Source organism: Bactrocera neohumeralis, chromosome 6, assembly GCF_024586455.1.
Source record: "Bactrocera neohumeralis isolate Rockhampton chromosome 6, APGP_CSIRO_Bneo_wtdbg2-racon-allhic-juicebox.fasta_v2, whole genome shotgun sequence".
NCBI classification, from domain to species: domain Eukaryota; kingdom Metazoa; phylum Arthropoda; class Insecta; order Diptera; family Tephritidae; genus Bactrocera; species Bactrocera neohumeralis.
In genome coordinates this window covers 17,815,847-17,833,146 of record NC_065923.1, presented here as the reverse complement: position 1 = coordinate 17,833,146, position 17,300 = coordinate 17,815,847, and the positions used below count along the sequence as shown (strand labels likewise).

Genomic DNA, 17,300 nt, shown 5'->3' with positions numbered 1-17,300 from the left:
GGCCTCAAATATCATTGAAGCAAATGGGTCTGGTAGTGTAAGAGGACAAGACGAAATATCTCATGTCATCAAACAAACAGTCGTCGCACTCGCAACTTGGCTCCCACGTCACTACGCCAATAAGAAGAAAGTCTAACTTCCTTTCCGGCAATGTATGTATATTTATCCTTTACCGGAAATTGAATAGAAGGTGTGATTATGTTTTCAGAGTTGGTGAGGAACATTTCCAAAACTCCAAAACGTCTCGATCGATTGACTTGAAATTTTTACACGCCCTTGCTAGATAAGGATTGAAGGAATATGTTTTTTATGAAAATTTCGATTTTTCGAGCTGCTCTGAAGGGTAATATTAAAGAAAACAAGTAAGGAAGGGCTAAGTTCGGGTGTCACCGAACATTTTATACTCTCGCATGATAAAGTGATAATCGAGATTTCATTATCCGTCATTTACATATTTTTTTATTTTGCTGTAAAATTAATTAGATTAGTAGTTCCTGAGATATGGTTTTTGGTCCATAAGTGGGCGACGCCACGCCCATTTTCAATTTTTAAAAAAAGCCTGAGTGCAGCTTCCTTCTGCCATTTCTTCCGTAAAATTTAGTGTTTCTGACGTTTTATGTTAGTCGGTTAACGCACTTTTAGTGATTTTCAACATAACCTTTGTATGGGAGGTGGGCGAGGTTATTATCCGATTTCTTCCATTTTTGAACTGTATATGGAAATGCCTGAAGGAAATGACTCTATAGAGTTTGGTTGACATAGCTATAGTAGTTTCCGAGATATGTACAAAAAACTTAGTAGGGGGCGGGGCCACGCCCACTTTTCCAAAAAAAAATACGTCCAAATATGCCCCTCCCTAATGCGATTCTTTGTGCCAAATTTCACTTTAATATCCTTATTTATGGCTTAGTTATGACACTTTATAGGTTTTCGGTTTTCGCCATTTTGTGGGCGTGGCAGTTGGCCGATTTTGCCCATCTTCGAACTTAACCTTCTTATGGAGCCAAGAAATAAGTGTACCAAGTTTCATCATGATATCTCAATTTTTACTCAAGTTACAGCTTGCACGGACGGACGGACAGACAGATATCCGGGTTTCAACTCTACTCGTCACCCTGATCACTTTGGTATATATAACCCTATATCAGACTCTTTTAGTTTTAGGACTTACAAACAACCGTTATGTGAACAAAACTATAATACTCTCCTTAGCAACATTGTTGCGAGAGTATAAATATATTTTTTTTTTTTGGAAGCCGCCATTTTCTCAAAAAGTAAAATTTTTACTAGTGCTTCGACATTACCTGTATTAATCTATTGTTAGTATAACAAATTTTTTTTCGGTTTAGATTTTAGATAATTTTAACAGAAAAATCTTTTACACTTTCTTTTTTTTTCGGAGGATCTCCTGAAGATCGGCTGCCGATTATAAAGTACACTAATTTTCTGTAAAACGAAAAAAAATTCTTAAATGATTCCAAGAAATTTATAAGGGCACCTTTGACTTGAGCAATTTTATATCTTAAATCAACATTACTGAAATCAAAATACAAAATTCCCAAAACGGGTTTACGGTTTTTTATTATTGAATATAATGGAATTAATTTCAACCATGTGCCACTTAGAAAAGTTTATTTTATTTTACCTTCCAAACCAAAGCCAACCTGCGGCGCGTTGTTATTGTAAATTATGCCTATTATATGTTAGATGTACAAGTATGTATGTGAAGTTGGCATGAATAACTGTATGCTGACATACTTTTGCATAAATACCGTTATTCAACTAATTCACACAACACCCACAGCCGGCAGGATGTAACACGTCCAACGGTTTATTATAATTTTTCGACACTTTGCTGTAGTTACTCGATTTTTTTACTTGTCCAAACTGCATTTATAACCCGTGAACATACCATATGTATGTATGTATGCCTAAATACTGTTGGGTGATGATGACAAATTAATGATTCGGTGTGCCCCATGGTGTAAATTATACACCCGTCACTGAATTATTTATCGCGTCATAAATAATCAAATTTCGTGCTGATAATAATGCTTCGCCGGCAAAGCCGAATAAAATGGCTAAGGCAGTGCTTGCCACCTGCATTTATACACATAGACAAAGAAGCAAAATATATGTACTTATACATATGTACTTTATGCATCAAATGTGTAAGTGAAAATACACACAAAAATATATTTTTTAGACGCCGTCTTATACCAAGTTCTTTTAATTTAATAAATTAATTGCTGTGATAAAAATTATTTTTGGCAACGATTTATTGCTGCCATAAGTTCTGTTAAAGTGCTGGACGTTATAAAAAATAAATAATAATATTTTTTTTAATAACGTGAATTTTATTTAATAATCTATATATTAAATGAGCGATGCACAAAATTTTATTCAAAGCCTTCGACTTTTGCTTTCACACAAGTTCTCAAACGATTCAACGGCCATTGATCAATAGCAGCGATTGGCATTGACGGCGATGCGCGCAACCAATTTTGTTTGAGGCTCTCCAAATGTCTGTGTGGTAGTTGATTGGCCATATTCTCTAATCCTGTTCACAAACAAATCTGGACTTCCAGACGACCAACCATCTGCAGCTATGAAACCAGGAATTTTGCTTTTAAGGCACTGCTTGCTGATTTTTGCTTTGTATGCTAGAGCATAATCTTACTAGAAGATCCAGTGCTCTCCAACGAAAAGAATATTGTTTTACTGCTTTGCCACGCCTTCTAAAACGTAATGATGGTACACGAAACCGTGCTTGCCTCTCTTAATTGCCATTGTTCCACAGATTGAAGAAGCTCACTTAGCCTACTTTCAATAATAGTGGATCCTTTTCTTGAAAAAACACAGTTTGGGGGGAGATAGCAACTTAAGAGCAATGCTATTGCACAGCTTTGGAAGGAGACGCTCGGAAATACATATATATGTTCTACATAATTTGTGCTAGGAATGCTCCTCTTTACTAGATTTTGATCTACAGTAGGCCTTCCTTTTTTGGGTACACTTATTGAATATAAAGCGAGTACGGTAAGTAGGTCAAAGTCCATGTTGATAAGCCTATGTTAAAGGAAACAAGAAACACTCACAGTGTTTTTGTATAACATTAAAGGTTTCTGCAAATGCTGCAGTCAAAACTAATGTTCTAAACATATGTGGAGGCACTGCCGCCGCTGTTTACTGATTTCGGTTGATTATCATGTGTCTATTTTTACTATCTAATCTCTAACAGTTTCTAATTTATTTTTCTATTTGTTCGCTGACTAATGAATGTTACTATCACAACATATAGTAGGCTGTTCAACACTATATTTTGAGTTGGCTTCAATTATCGCAATTTTCTTATCACTCATTTCAAGAAATGTGTAAAATTATGTTTAATCCAAACATGACATTACATTAGAGTACCAGAACTCGTTGGAAAATGACTGAAATTACAGCGAACCAGGCCGACAACATAAAAATTCGCGTAATAAAATTGAGTGAACGCGATGAAGTGGTTGATTTCCTACGAACACATTTCTATCCAGATGAACCGTTGAACATTGCCAAAGATGAAGATCCCCTAGTTGCGGAATACGGTATTGCAGAAATAGCGCATGGAACCAGCCTTATAGCAGTGCAACAACAAACAGTTAACGGTATCTCAAGCGAACTCATAGTTGGCGTACTGTTGTCTGCTCCGAAGTATAGTAATGAAGCTGAGCATTTATTTAAGGAGGCCGACCGTCACAGTTCGGATAATTGGGGTAGGTTGTTTCGGATTTTTGCTCAAGCCGAGCGCGACGCTAATGTGTTCGAGCGTTATAATGTTGACAAAGCGTTGCATGTAAATGCGTCGGGGGTCCATAGGAGTTTTCGTGGACGTGGAATTGGAAGAAAGCTCAAAGAGAAGTTGGCAGACTTGGGTCGTGAGCTCAACTATCCACTGATGACTACGGACTGCGCCAGCTTTTATTCGGCACAATTATCTGAACGTATGGGTATGGAGTGTGTAAATGTCATTAAGTATACTGATTATCTGGATGAGGAGGGTAATGTGGTGTTTAAGCCCCCACCGCCACATGAATATCTGAAAACGTATGCCATGAGGCTGTAAATGTTAGAAATAACATAATTTAAATATATTTTTGTATTAGTAAAATAACTCATAATTCAATAAATTCTTTTGTCCATCGAATTTCAATATTCACTACTCGCTTAGAAAAAAAAATTATAAAATAAAAAACGATCAAATTAATGTTCGGAGAAATATTAACAAAACAGGCTGTAAAACTATCAATTTTACTGAGATGGGATGAAGCTTCAATATGAGCTGGGTTGTTGGCGCTTACTTTTGTGTAAGTATTTCAAAAATTTGTAGCAAATTTAATTCGGAAGTCGACTCGTATATCGATTACGTAGACTCAACTGCTGTTCAGCGGTGGCCTTTGCTCTTCCTACTAACGTTGGTCTAGAGATAGCAGGCTCTCATTTAGCTACCTCTACGTTGTAGTGAATCTTTGTCTGCAAAACACACGCTTTGAGGAAAGCGTGATATATTCCATTCTTCGGATGCAGACGCTTGAAAATAGATGTGATCCATCGTCTGTGCTGGGAGTATCCCACTTTAGTGGATTTTGAACTACAGCAGAACTCACTTTTTTCGTGCACTTATCGAATTTAAAGTGATTACGGTATGTGTATCTATCAAATGTGGTTGGGGTTCTGCTTTGAGTAGAAGTATAGATATGGCTGAGAGTCAATGACCAAATGTCGATAATATTTTCCACAGCCGCTAATTAGTTACGGGTTATGAAAGGTAAAGTAATGTCGACCTTTTGGAAAAGTATAGATTTTCCCAAGTTACATATTTAACAATATCTTGATTCAACTGTTATAAGAAAAGGAGACTTTGATGAAAAGTTTATATGTCAAATATTTATGTAGTAAAAGTATATTTGCATTCACTCCCAGCGATATCAGCTGTTTATTCATTTCGGCTGACTATCTTATGTCGATTTTGAGTTACATATTTTCCTTATCTAAACGCTACTGACTTTTACTTTCAATTTGGTCACTTTCCCATGAAATGTATCACAATATAGACTATTCGACTACATTCAATTAGCTTCACTAAGTGGGTATCACAATTATCTTATCGCACTTACCTACGTATGTATATCATCAGCACGATAATCTAATCTCTCACTGTCGATAAAACATTCCAAATTATGAAAAAAGTAAATATTGGCATCATTAGCGTATTAGCTCTCGGTAGAAAATGACTGAAGTAGACCTGGCGAACGATATACAAATTCGCGTAATAAAACCGAGTGAGTGCGATAAGGTGCTTAAATTCCTCCAAATACATTTCTACCCAGATGAACCGTTGAATATTGGCAAACAACAAGATCCCGAAGATGAAGAATTCAGTATTTCACAAATAGAACATGGAACCAGTTTAATAGCAGTGCAACAACAAACAGTTAACGGTATCACAAGCGAACGTATAGTTGGCGTTTTGATATCTGGTCCGAAGTGTAGTAATGAAGCTGAACATTTATTTAAAGAGGCCGATCGTCTCGGGTCGACCAATTGGGGCACGTTGATTCGGATTTTAGCACACGCTGAGCGCGATTCTAATGTCTACGAGCGTTATAATGTTGGCAGAGCATTGCATATACATGCTTCCGGGGTCGATAGAAGTTTTCGTGGACGTGGAATTGGAACGAAACTCAAAGAGAAGTTGAAAGACTTGGGTCGTGAGCTCAACTATCCACTGATAACTACGGACTGCACTAGCTTTTATTCCGCGCAATTATCTGAACGTATGGGTATGGAGTGTGTGAATGTCATTAAGTATACGGATTATCTGGATGAGGAGGGTAAAGTGGTGTTTAAGCCCCCACCGCCACATGAATATCTGAAAACGTATGCCATGAGGCTGTAAATGTACTGTACTTTAAATGTTTCGTACTTATTATGGTAGAAATTATAAACCTGTTTTAGTATATTAGGCTCCAATGTGTGTTATAGCCATTGAGAGAAAAATAAATTTTTTTACCATTGAATAAAAGATATATTTGTTTGTAAGGTTAGGATGGAAAGAGGTTGTCTAAGAGTAAGAATTTTTAGAATATAGGGTGCCATTATAGAACGTGATTATTTCGCATCAGTATTATTTTCTTTGATAGTTGAAACTCAATCGCTAAATAATATATAAAGAGGAGTGAAAGAGTCCAAAGGCTAAGCAGTAAAAGCCGTATGTTTGGAGTCCTCATCGGAAGGATTTCCAATTAGAATGGATTGCGACATTGTATAAATTTCTTGAATATGGGTTTTATACCATCGAGGCATCTTGAGGTCATCAAAAATCGGGTAAGACTGTTTTTTCTACCAAATAGTAAATAAAAAAAATATACTTTCTTTTCAGCAACTGACAAAATTATTGTCCGGTACCTAGCAGTATAAACATACATATATAAATAGAACGAGACGTACATTGTTGAGTGCTAGAAGCTTGGGCTAAAAGGACCTTGCGACAACAGAAGTATTGACTCAGCTACAGTACTGTAGGCCCCAATACTAATATTCATGTCCAAGCTCCCAACCGCCACTGTTCCGATAATAATGAAATTACGATAGAAATTTTTTTGTAACAGTGTTTCTATTGCTGCCTTAATGGGGCTTCCATCGCCGGCTTTAAAAACTTTACAGTAGTACGGAGTCCGAAATCAGAGCTGATGGAGAGTACAAGACATATTCAAACCGACGATTATAGTTTTGAACTTTCAATGGCTCAGTAGACAAACTTATTTCTTTGTGGATATTTGTAACTGACACACAAAGCTTTCAGAGCAATAACTCGCTGGTATTTTTAAGGACTCTTCAACGATTTTTCCAAAGCCTTATAGGAGTAAACATCAGCTTTGCATATCTCGACTCAATTGGACATTCCACTGCCCATTAAAATTATGTAGGTCTATGTCATAAATCTGTACGGGTTATTTTTTGTTTCAAATCGGGGTAACGGGTTTCTGGGTAATAACTTTATGTCACAATTAAATATGTTTCTCATCTCTTCGGACACTGAATGCTTCTACAAATATTTCGAATTCTCGCAATTCCCGCTTTCACGGGTTTCTCCTTTCTTCTTGCAATGATTCGCTGCAACTTCTTTAATTCATCCTCATCCTGATCTTCGAGTATTGGACCTTCATAACGGATGCCAACTTTATGCAATGTAAACTGTACTCTCTTGCAGCGCACCTCAAGCGCCATCACAATGCAGTATAGCAGCATTTGCAGCGTCTTACAGCGCAGCAAGTAGGGCCTACAGTCACCCTTGCCGAAGAGTGGATAATCCTTGCTCTGGCAGTCGAACATGAAGTAATCACCACCAACGCAACCGTTGCAATTATCACGTCCAATGACCAGAGCACGCAGGTGCCGACAATGCAGGAGACCCACCTTATGTTGACTGAAGAAGTTGATCAGGCTCTTGGCTAAATTCTTTATAGGCGAGTTGTCTTGCTCGTAGAGTGCGCCATATGAAACCATCTCAATGTGCACTTTAAAGCGTAAGTTGTCCAAACAGCAAGTATCACACAGGTCATTTAGCGTGAATTGATAGGTTTCACCGCGGAATTTACGCAAACTATTGTAATAATAACGATCGCCATTGATCACAATGCTGTCCAAGAGGTGTGGCTTCCATTGCGCCAGCGGATAGAGTTTTGCCGCACAGCAAGCCACTATATTGCAGGCCCAACTTTGCTTGCCGCACGGTTTAGGATTGAAGACTTGGTTGCACGGATGCAGATAGCCCCATAGCGACCAAAGCTCATTCGGGATTTCGATGTCGTAGACCCCGCACTTGCTTGCCGCTATGCAACGCGGCACATTGGCCGAGTTCTTTTTGCTTAAACGACTCCAGACCGGCGGAAAACTGGGCACATTCAGCCAGTATATGACTTCGGCCGGTAGCCAATCGTTGGCATCCCAGCAGCACTTCTTACTACGGCGAGACATTTGACTCGTTTTTGCTGAGGTCGGTGGTTTAAAATCAATTTTTGCTCGTATTGCACAAAATTATTTGTTTATTTTAAACGATTTTGTTTTTGTATCGTAATTGCTTGGTTCCTACTGCTTTCTGTTTTTTTATCGGGTAATTTAGTCCGAAACCTTTAATGTTTATAATCCAACGAATTTGTTTATTTACAATTTTGTTACCAGTTTCTGCCAAAAAGTTGTTTGATTTTAAATTTTGCTTTGAACAAAACAGAAAAACAATGAAGTTTTCACCGTGAATGACTTGCCACTGTTACTCTGTTCTGGTATTAATATTATAATTCTATGGAGGCCGAAGTTCTCAATATTTATGCTGTGTTATTCAGTATAACTCTTGAACTATGTCGAAAATTCCAAATTACTCACATTTATAAAAATTGTGCCGAGACAAGTTCGTCAAGTTCGTTCTATCAGATTTGACACGGGAGTTTTTGTTTTCCAGGCTTGTCTCTTACAAATTTTAGTAGTTATAACATAAGTAGATATTTCTTCCAAATACCAGAATAGAACTATGTCAGTAAGAGAAAACATAAAAAATAGATTCTCTGTCCAATTATAAACTTCTCTCTTTGAGATATCGAACAGTGACATCGGTACATGCCGTGATATTCGGCAGATTTGCTTCGGATATTTCTAATATAAAAAGTACCCAGAAATTGTAAATAAAATGCAAAATATTTAGAAAGCAGATGTAATACACTTATGCCCACGATTTCAGTTCTCGAAATACTTTCCATTACCACTTTTTCGGATGGCCGTCAGATTCTTCAGTGAATTTTGTTTTATCTCTTCGTTCTACTGAAAGCGGGTTCCCCGGAGCGGCAATTCCAGTTTGGGGAACAATAAAAATTCACACGGAGCCAAATCTGGTGAATACGGTGGTTGATCGATGGTATTCATTACTTTTTTGGCTTTAAATTCGGTCATAACAAATAGAACTCATTGTGGACTGTTTGTTCCTCCAGAACCAATTCATCATTCACCAAACCACGAATATCGAAAAAATCAATGAGTCTTTTCGGTTTCGGCCCCTTTTTTTTCCTCTATTTCTATTATTGTTGACTTGTTTCGTCGGTAGTTAAAATGCTCTCCATAAATGTGGGATCGGAACTCGCACGATCAAGCATGTCCAAAGGACATCTGTTTAGGGTACTCTTTTCTTTAGAAGAAATAAAAAAAATAAATTGGGAGCCTTTGATTACCATATGGGCATCTAAAACAAGACGAAGAAAAGTTTGTTCAAGCGTTTGAGAGATCAAAATGTAATAAAAGCAAATCACTGATTTTTCTTTAAATGTTGTAGTCTCTAGTCTCAGCCATCTAAACAGTGAAAGACACTGCCTTCAATTTCAGGAATTGTTCGAAAATAAGAAGAATTGCTTCAGATCTTCAAAAGGAAAACTTTTTTATAAGGTTTATTAAAATAGCTTGTAAAAAAAAGAATTCAACTTATAAGATGTTCTAAGTCCTTTTGAAGAAAACGAGATCGTTCCATCACAGTTAAAAGAAATCTAAGCCACAACTAATTTACCTTATATCACTCGTAATAATAATAATGACTTCAACTTACGTATATCTACAAATTTCCTTAACATTAAAAACGGTGTACGTGTTCCTTGGAACTATAGGTTAGGTTAAGTGGTCGATCCTAACAGGGATCACACTTGAATAGCTTAGAACGGCGGTTCGAAGTGATACCTAATTCCTATATAATTCCTATAAAATTGATAATAAAATCCTTAAAAATCGACAAAGCTCTTTGAGGCCATCAAACATTTGTTGAAACGGCTAATATCAGATTTGACTATGTCCCCTGGTTCGTCATAAGTAAAACTGCCAAGATGTTTCAACCTCAGCCTTGCAAAGGTTGGGCAATGAGAGAAATGTTTCTGGATGCTTTTACCTCAATTTCTTTGATTCTTCTTTGACAAATTGTATGTCGAAACGTTTTGAGTATACTCATATAACATCAAAAATGTCAAACTTTACAATCGAATTGTCAGCTGGCAGCTTTGCAACACTAGGGTACCCAAGACCAGTAATATAAAATGCAACTTGTATATGAAGTATTTCACGGTTCGTTATTATTTTTAGGACAGTGAAAGTAACATATCAGTTCCAGGGACTCCGTTCTGCAATAAAATATATTTTATTTAAAAAGTAAAGCACTTATCAAACGGCTCTCTTACTAAAATGCCTATTTGTCACAACTCTAAACGGTAAATAAAACAAACGACATTATTATATCCAATAAATTATTATCTTATATTGTACTTATTCAATTCTCCACTCCGAATTGCTTAACGAGGGCTTTGAGTAAATATTTTTATTGCATTTTAAGCGCATTGTTCGGCGAATAATTAGATCTCAAGCCACGTTCGCCGTAATTTGTATGCTTGTTTGATTTTGTGGGTTTCTTTAGAAAATTAGTGTCTATTGTTCATATTGTTCCTAATAAATTGTTCAAATATATTATACTAAGTAATAGGAATAATTATAAAATTTTACTAAAAATTGTTAGAAAGTGAAAAATGTTATAAATTGATATGGTTGAAATTCCATACATTTAATCCATTTTCTATGATTTAAAGAGAGACTGCTTTAACTGAGAGCTTTATATTTGAAAATAAGATATTCGAAGGTACCGAATTGTTGTGGTTAAAGAGTTAAAGAGGTGGACCATGAAGATGCTCTGAGGCAAGGAAGCCGAGTGTACAAGTCGGAAGATTGTTAATATAATGTAGACTTTTCACACTCCTATGTTTTAAGCTCGATAAATTTTACCCTGCTTTTGTGGTTGTAAAATCTTAAACCGTCCCCCAAAGTGCTTTGAGAAAATACTGACGGGTTGACAGTCTTTGGTCAAGCATTAAATTGACTTCTTTTCGGTTACGTAGACTCGACTGGTGTATGCGTTCTGGGCTTAACTCTGTATACGCGTTAGATTAGGAATTAGAGTTAGATGAAACGTATATTTTCAGTAGAAAACTCAATGAACGAAGATCGAGTGCATTTTCCACCATCTAGAGCTTGCTTCCAAAAACAACAACATACAAGTTTTTTTGGCAGTTGTTCTTGGAAAAGTGCAGGTTACTTCAGGAAACATACTGAAACGCAATAATATTGATCTAAAGAAAATACCAGTGTATAAACACACATCTTTAAAAGACCTTTTTTTGTCACCTTTTGGAGGAATACTGCATTTATAAATAATATTTTATCTTTGCATTCACTTCTACCGATAACAGCTGTTTATTGCATTCGGCTGACTATCATAAATCTACTTTTAGTTACTTATGGTAGGTAGTTGCTAACGGTTCGAAACCTTTACTTTCTATTGTTCACTTTCTAATGAACGTCATCACAATATAGAATATATGACTACCTACCTTGAGTTGGCTTCTATTGTCATATCTTATCACACCTCCCACTACCTGATGCAGGGGAATCTATAAACCGTGACCGACGATAAAACATTCAAAATTATGCATAATCCAAATATAGACTTCATTAGAGTAACAGAGCTCGACAGAAAATGACTGGTAGCGAGACTAAACCGAGCCAAGCGGACAATATACATATTCGCGCAATAAAATTGAGTGAAAGCGATGACGTGCTTAAATTCATACAAATACATTTCTATCCAGACGAACCGATGAACATTGGCAGCGCCCAGGGACATCCGGACCTGGAGGATGAGCAGTTCAATATTTCACTAATAGCGCATGGAACCAGCTTAATGGCGGTGCAACAAGAAACTGCTGACGGCTTTCAAAGTGAACGCATAGTTGGCATTTTGTTGTCTGGTCCGAAGCATAGTAATGAAGCTGAACATTTATTTAAGGAGGCTGCGCGTTATGGGTCCTCCAATTGGGGTACGCAGGTGGGTATATTGGCTCAAGCCGAGCGCGACTCTAATGTCTACGAGCGTTATAATATTGAGAGAGCGTTGCATATATATGCGCTGGCGGTTGATAAGAGTTTACGTGGACGTGCAATTGGTATGAGACTTATAAAGAAGTTCAAAGGATTAGGGCGTGAGCTCAAGTATCCACTTATGACTTTGGACTGTACCAGCTTCTATTCGGCGAAATTAGCGGAACGTTTGGGTATGGACTGTGTGAATGTTATTAAGTATGCTGATTATCTGGATAAAGAGGGTAAGGTGGTTTACAAGCCGCCACCGCCACATGAATATCTGAAAACGTACGCCATGAGGTTGTAAATGTTTGCACTTTATAAAATATTTGGATATTCCGTACTTATTTTCGTAGATCGATGTCTGTATGAGTTATATTAGGCGCTAAGTGGGATATAGGCTTTAAGCAGTAATAAATATTTTCGTCATTGCATTAAAAAAGTGATTTGTTTGAAGGTCCGTTTCGAAAGAAGTTTGCTAAGAGTGGCCCACTTTGATTTTTGGTAATTTATCGTACTATTGTAGAGCTGTTATTTGGTATAACTAGTTTGTGCTTAATTAATTGGAGGGAGTATTCAAATCCACAAGGATCGGAAACCACAAAGAGAGGAAACATGACAATATTACAGCTGGTACAGTTAGAGTCTCAAAAGAAAGGATGCGTAATAACACACTCCAGCAGTTCTCACGACATTCTACGAAATACTTAAATATGGAAAGAATTGCCAGCCTTGAAACTCTATGTCTGTGCTGTATGAATTTCTACTCGACAAGTCCCTCTCATCAGTAGTAAAATACAAACAAACGAAAGAATTTCTATTATACTAGTAAAGTGCAAATGAAGAACGACAAACCAAGAGTTTTGCGTTCTTTGATTGCCATTTTATGGGTTCAAGTGTGTATAGCATACTTCACAGTTTAATTTATTTTTATATCACCTCTGTTTAAAGTACACTTTCGAAAGAAAACAATTAAATTTAACTTTATAATGGAGAGCGAAATGAGGCTTTCGAAGAAATAAAAAGTAAAATTGGGTTTAAATGGGTAGTGACGTAGTGAGAAGAGATATGCATAATACACAAAAAAAAATAATCACTTAGATTCATTCATACACTGTAGGAATTGGGACGACGAATTGCATGCAAGTTCTAGTGACTTGTAAGGTCCACTAAATATTATAATCGTTCTATACTTTGATATTATATGCAGCTACCTGTATTTAAGGTCAGAATTAACATCGCATGTGGGGTCGCCCCTGCTGCCGTTGTCCACCAATTTCGCTGGAATCGAAGGAGTTTTTCACTCGAGCATCATCGTCCATGCACACGACATGGCTTAATCAGCGCATTCATTGCATTTTCATGAGCTCAATATATCCATGACCCCGTAGAGCTCATACTTCGCGGTTCCATCTTCTACGATATTCATCGCTTACGCGGATATGGCTCCGAAAACCTTGCGGAGCACAGTCCCCTAGATTGCTTCAAGTACTTCCTTGAAGATGGATGAAGATGGTTCGTTATCGGCAACGTTTCTACATCTTAAAATAGATGGAAAATATAGAACCCGAAAATGTGAATTAATTTCTTGAGTAATATTATGCATGCAAACGAAGGATCAAAGGAAGACATTATGAACCGTAGAAAAGAGTGTTTACATGCTTTCTGCGCTATCAATGCTCACTACACGCGTTACCCCAAAAAAAATTATTCAACTCGAATTCTAAGTGCACACTTCTATATGGCTGCTCAATATAGAATTTCATAGCCTCAGGCATCCAAATGCTGCTAGTTTTCACAGTATGCCATTGTCATCACAATGTTTGTCGGATTTTTTGTACCGTGGCCGTCAATACTACGAGATCCAGACCCAATCATCTGGTTTGCTCTCGACTGGAATGCACAAGGCAACCAAAGAAATGAACGACCTGCTTCGACTTCGAGAAGTAAATGGAGCTTGGGCATATTCTGAGATGAGATCCAAACACAATCAACTGCACTCGTATCTATTAGAATCCACAAAGCAACAGGTTGAGTTGTATCTGTTAAAGTCCAAAGAGACAATAGATAAGTAATGGGTGAGATTGAACCTCGTCTTTATCAGATATTAATTAGGAAAATATATTAGTTTTAATATATGGTGAGGCTACAAAGAAAATATGATCATCAATTAAATAGCAGAGAAAAGCACTCTTCAACCATCTATGAAGAATCAGCCTCCTTCAAAGAAAGGGTAGCTGAAAATTGATTTCGCTTTAAGCGACAGTGATTGTACGCCAGAGTTCGTACTGGGTAAATGTCTAGTACAGGTTAGGAAAGGGTTCCATACACATTTTTAAATCCCTTACCGATTTTTTTCGTGAAGGATCTCAACATTGAAGGATCTTATGAATTGATTCAACATATTTTGGTTAACGTTTTGGGTATCAGGCGTGTCAATGCTAGACATTTACCAAAGGAACTGAATATTTTGCAAATATAGTGTCAAGTAGTGGTCGCAAAAGAGATGCTTAGGTACAACACAGCTGGTGACGAGACATGGGTTTAGGAATATGACTGTCAAGACTTTCGAAAAATCAAGAGTGTAGCTCAAAATATAAGTTGAAGGCACTAGAGGTCATTCCAGCCGAGGCTTATAACAAGTGTGTGAAGAATTGTATTAAGCGTTAAAATCATTTTATTGGACCAAAAGGAATTATTTTGAAGGCGATAATAACAATTTGTTTTTAAGTCTGTAATTCTGCTAGTCCGGGTAAAATTTCATCTGGTCGTCCTTCCTTTTCACGATTTGGCGCCAATTGGAGATTTCAAGTGTAGCCAGATCCTTCTCCACCTGGTCTTTCCTCTTCTTTTGTTTCCACCGGCGGATACTGCAAAGAATACTGGAGCTGGAATATTTTCATCCATTCGGACGACGTGACTACTGTTTCTTATTTCACTGAACGATGTCAATGTCGTCGTATATCTCGTACAGCTTATCGTTCCGTCGACTGCTGGATTCGCCGTTACCAATGAGCAAAGGACCATCCATCTTCGGCAGAACCTTTCTCTCGAAAACTCCTAATGCCGACTCATCACATGCTGTTGTTGTTGTTTTAACGGTTTATCAGTCCCCGTTAGGATGCTAAGGGTTATCTGTGTTGTCATTGATCCAAACGGGGTTAGATCGCCGAAAAAACAGCCCTTGGTAGGATAAAGTCCGAGTCAATTCCAGTACGTAGAACCGGGAATTGAATTACAAGCTGTCAACGTCTATGCCTCTGCATTATACAGCAGTGTTTGTAGAATGCTGGTTCCAAGATAGACGAAATTATCTACGACTTCGAAGTTTATGACTTCAACCGTGACGTGAAGGAGATATTTCGTCTTGCCCTCATTCACTACCAGACGCATTTGCTTCGCTTCTTTGTCCAACCTGGAGAAATCAGTACCAGCGGTTGTTATGGCCAATGATATCGATGTCATCGACGTACGCCAGCACTTGACGTATATTATGGGGTTTTCATTTTAAATGTCATTCCCATGGCCGAACCTTTACAAAAGAATATCAATTCTAGATACATATGTATGTATATACTGTATGGTTAAAGTTTTCCTTCGACCTCGCATACCAGTGGCCCTTTAACATAATGAGTGACGATTATGTCTTATGACAGTGCTTAAAGCTTTGTCAGTTAGCCATTGGGGTGGCAAGCGTAAGAGCTGGTGGTTGTTACTGATTGTGGCCACGCCACTTAACTCCAACCGCTGCGAGCTGTTGCAGCTTTGCGCTAAATCCAACTTTAGTCTCATTTAATCATTAAAATGATTTAATTTGCTTTGGTTGCTGCCTCGTGGAACTGAAATTTTTCCACATTGTCCAATACAAGGGGCTTCGAAGCGTCGTTGCTTTCATGAAAGCCGAAGTAGCAGCACTGAATGCGTACAAAAATATTGAAGTTTTCTGAACTTAATTTTTCTCTTTTCAACTTCGCTCATTCGCACTTCGCCGTGCGGCGTTTAAAGGATGCACGCTTAGCGAATTAAATTTCTAACGCCTGCTTTCATCCCTCAGCCTCCTTAAGCTCTGCTACTCGTTAAAGTGTACTAATTTAATTTAATTATAACGGATGGCAATGAATTAAGTTATTCGGAAGAATTTAATGTCACTATAAGTTGACCATATTGACGGAAGGGAGGGCGAATAAGTTCGCAGCAGGAAAAAAGTTAGTCCTTTCGGCCGTGCGGTCTCTTGGTCAACTTGGCTTGAGTGCTACGGTTAATTATTGCTATTGAAGCTAATGCACACGTGTTGTTGAGGGGTATGTGTGTGTGTGTGTTGAAATTTGGATTCGCTGTGCCTTTTTCACCTTTTTTCACACACTTTAACAAATAAAATAGTTATAAAAGTTAAACTTATGTCTGTATTTCTTTCAGATTTTTCCTCGAACTTCTTGAAACAAGTCACTGCTGATAAAAGCTCTGACAAAGTAAGTCCTCATGCAACGTTTTAGCTTGAGTTAGCAAATGGTAATGCCACATTTAATTAATTGACGACAAAAAGATTGTATTCCTGGGCATACAAAGACGTATAAACACACATATATATGAATCCACATACCGACATAAATACTATATAGTAATATTTATACATATATGTATGTATGTATGTACATATGTGTTTATGTGAGCTGAGAAAATTTTCCTTGCTCAACTATATTAATTCATATATTTTCTACAAATAAATTGCCATATGCACTTTATATGTATATGTATGTCTACCAACTTTCATTTCACTTCAGTTAAGTTCACAGATTATAGTTTTAGGAAAAGTTAATACCCGCTGCTCAGTATCTAACAACTCAATCTGTGTTAGAAATGGCAATTGACAATTGTAATAAGTAATAAAATTAATTGGACTTAACTATGAAAGCTTTGCGTGCGCGCACATACAAATTAACGTATATACGTATATATGCATACATACATATATACCTAGGTTGTATGTATGCATAAGTAATATATTGCATCACATGAACTGTCGAACGCTTGCGGCAATATTAGAAGAAATCACATCGTTGTGCCATACAAAAGTATATTTTGGAGATTAGTTTTGGATTGCCAGGACATTGAATGCAATAAAAGTATGTAAAATATGAATTGTTGTTATGGAATGTTATGTCACGTTATGTTATGTTATGTTATGTTACTGTAGTTACGTACATTATGTTTTATTAAAAAATATTACAAGCTTTCCAAATATTAAGTTAGGTTATTTTACGTTACGTTACGTTTTTTAGGTTATGTCAGATTACGTTACGTTACGGTATGTTATGTTAAGT

General features: G+C 37.2%; 4 protein-coding genes across 4 annotated transcripts; 3 read left to right on the top strand and 1 right to left on the bottom strand.

Annotated features, from left to right (window-relative positions):
• Positions 1-3,423: 3,423 nt before the first annotated feature.
• On the top strand, positions 3,424-4,177 carry LOC126761988 (arylalkylamine N-acetyltransferase-like 2). Its single transcript, XM_050478445.1, has one exon. The coding sequence runs from the start codon at positions 3,434-3,436 to the stop codon at positions 4,106-4,108; it is 675 nt and encodes a 224-aa protein (XP_050334402.1). The 5' UTR covers positions 3,424-3,433; the 3' UTR covers positions 4,109-4,177.
• A 1,095-nt stretch (positions 4,178-5,272) lies between these two features.
• Positions 5,273-5,941, top strand: LOC126761778 (arylalkylamine N-acetyltransferase-like 2). Its single transcript, XM_050478160.1, has one exon. The coding sequence runs from the start codon at positions 5,273-5,275 to the stop codon at positions 5,939-5,941; it is 669 nt and encodes a 222-aa protein (XP_050334117.1).
• Positions 5,942-6,679: 738 nt separating this feature from the next.
• Positions 6,680-8,022, bottom strand: LOC126762169 (uncharacterized). Its single transcript, XM_050478712.1, has one exon. The coding sequence runs from the start codon at positions 8,020-8,022 to the stop codon at positions 7,066-7,068; it is 957 nt and encodes a 318-aa protein (XP_050334669.1). The 3' UTR covers positions 6,680-7,065.
• A 3,566-nt stretch (positions 8,023-11,588) lies between these two features.
• LOC126761869 (arylalkylamine N-acetyltransferase 1-like) lies at positions 11,589-12,358 on the top strand. Its single transcript, XM_050478295.1, has one exon. The coding sequence runs from the start codon at positions 11,597-11,599 to the stop codon at positions 12,284-12,286; it is 690 nt and encodes a 229-aa protein (XP_050334252.1). The 5' UTR covers positions 11,589-11,596; the 3' UTR covers positions 12,287-12,358.
• The last annotated feature ends 4,942 nt before the right edge of the window (positions 12,359-17,300 follow it).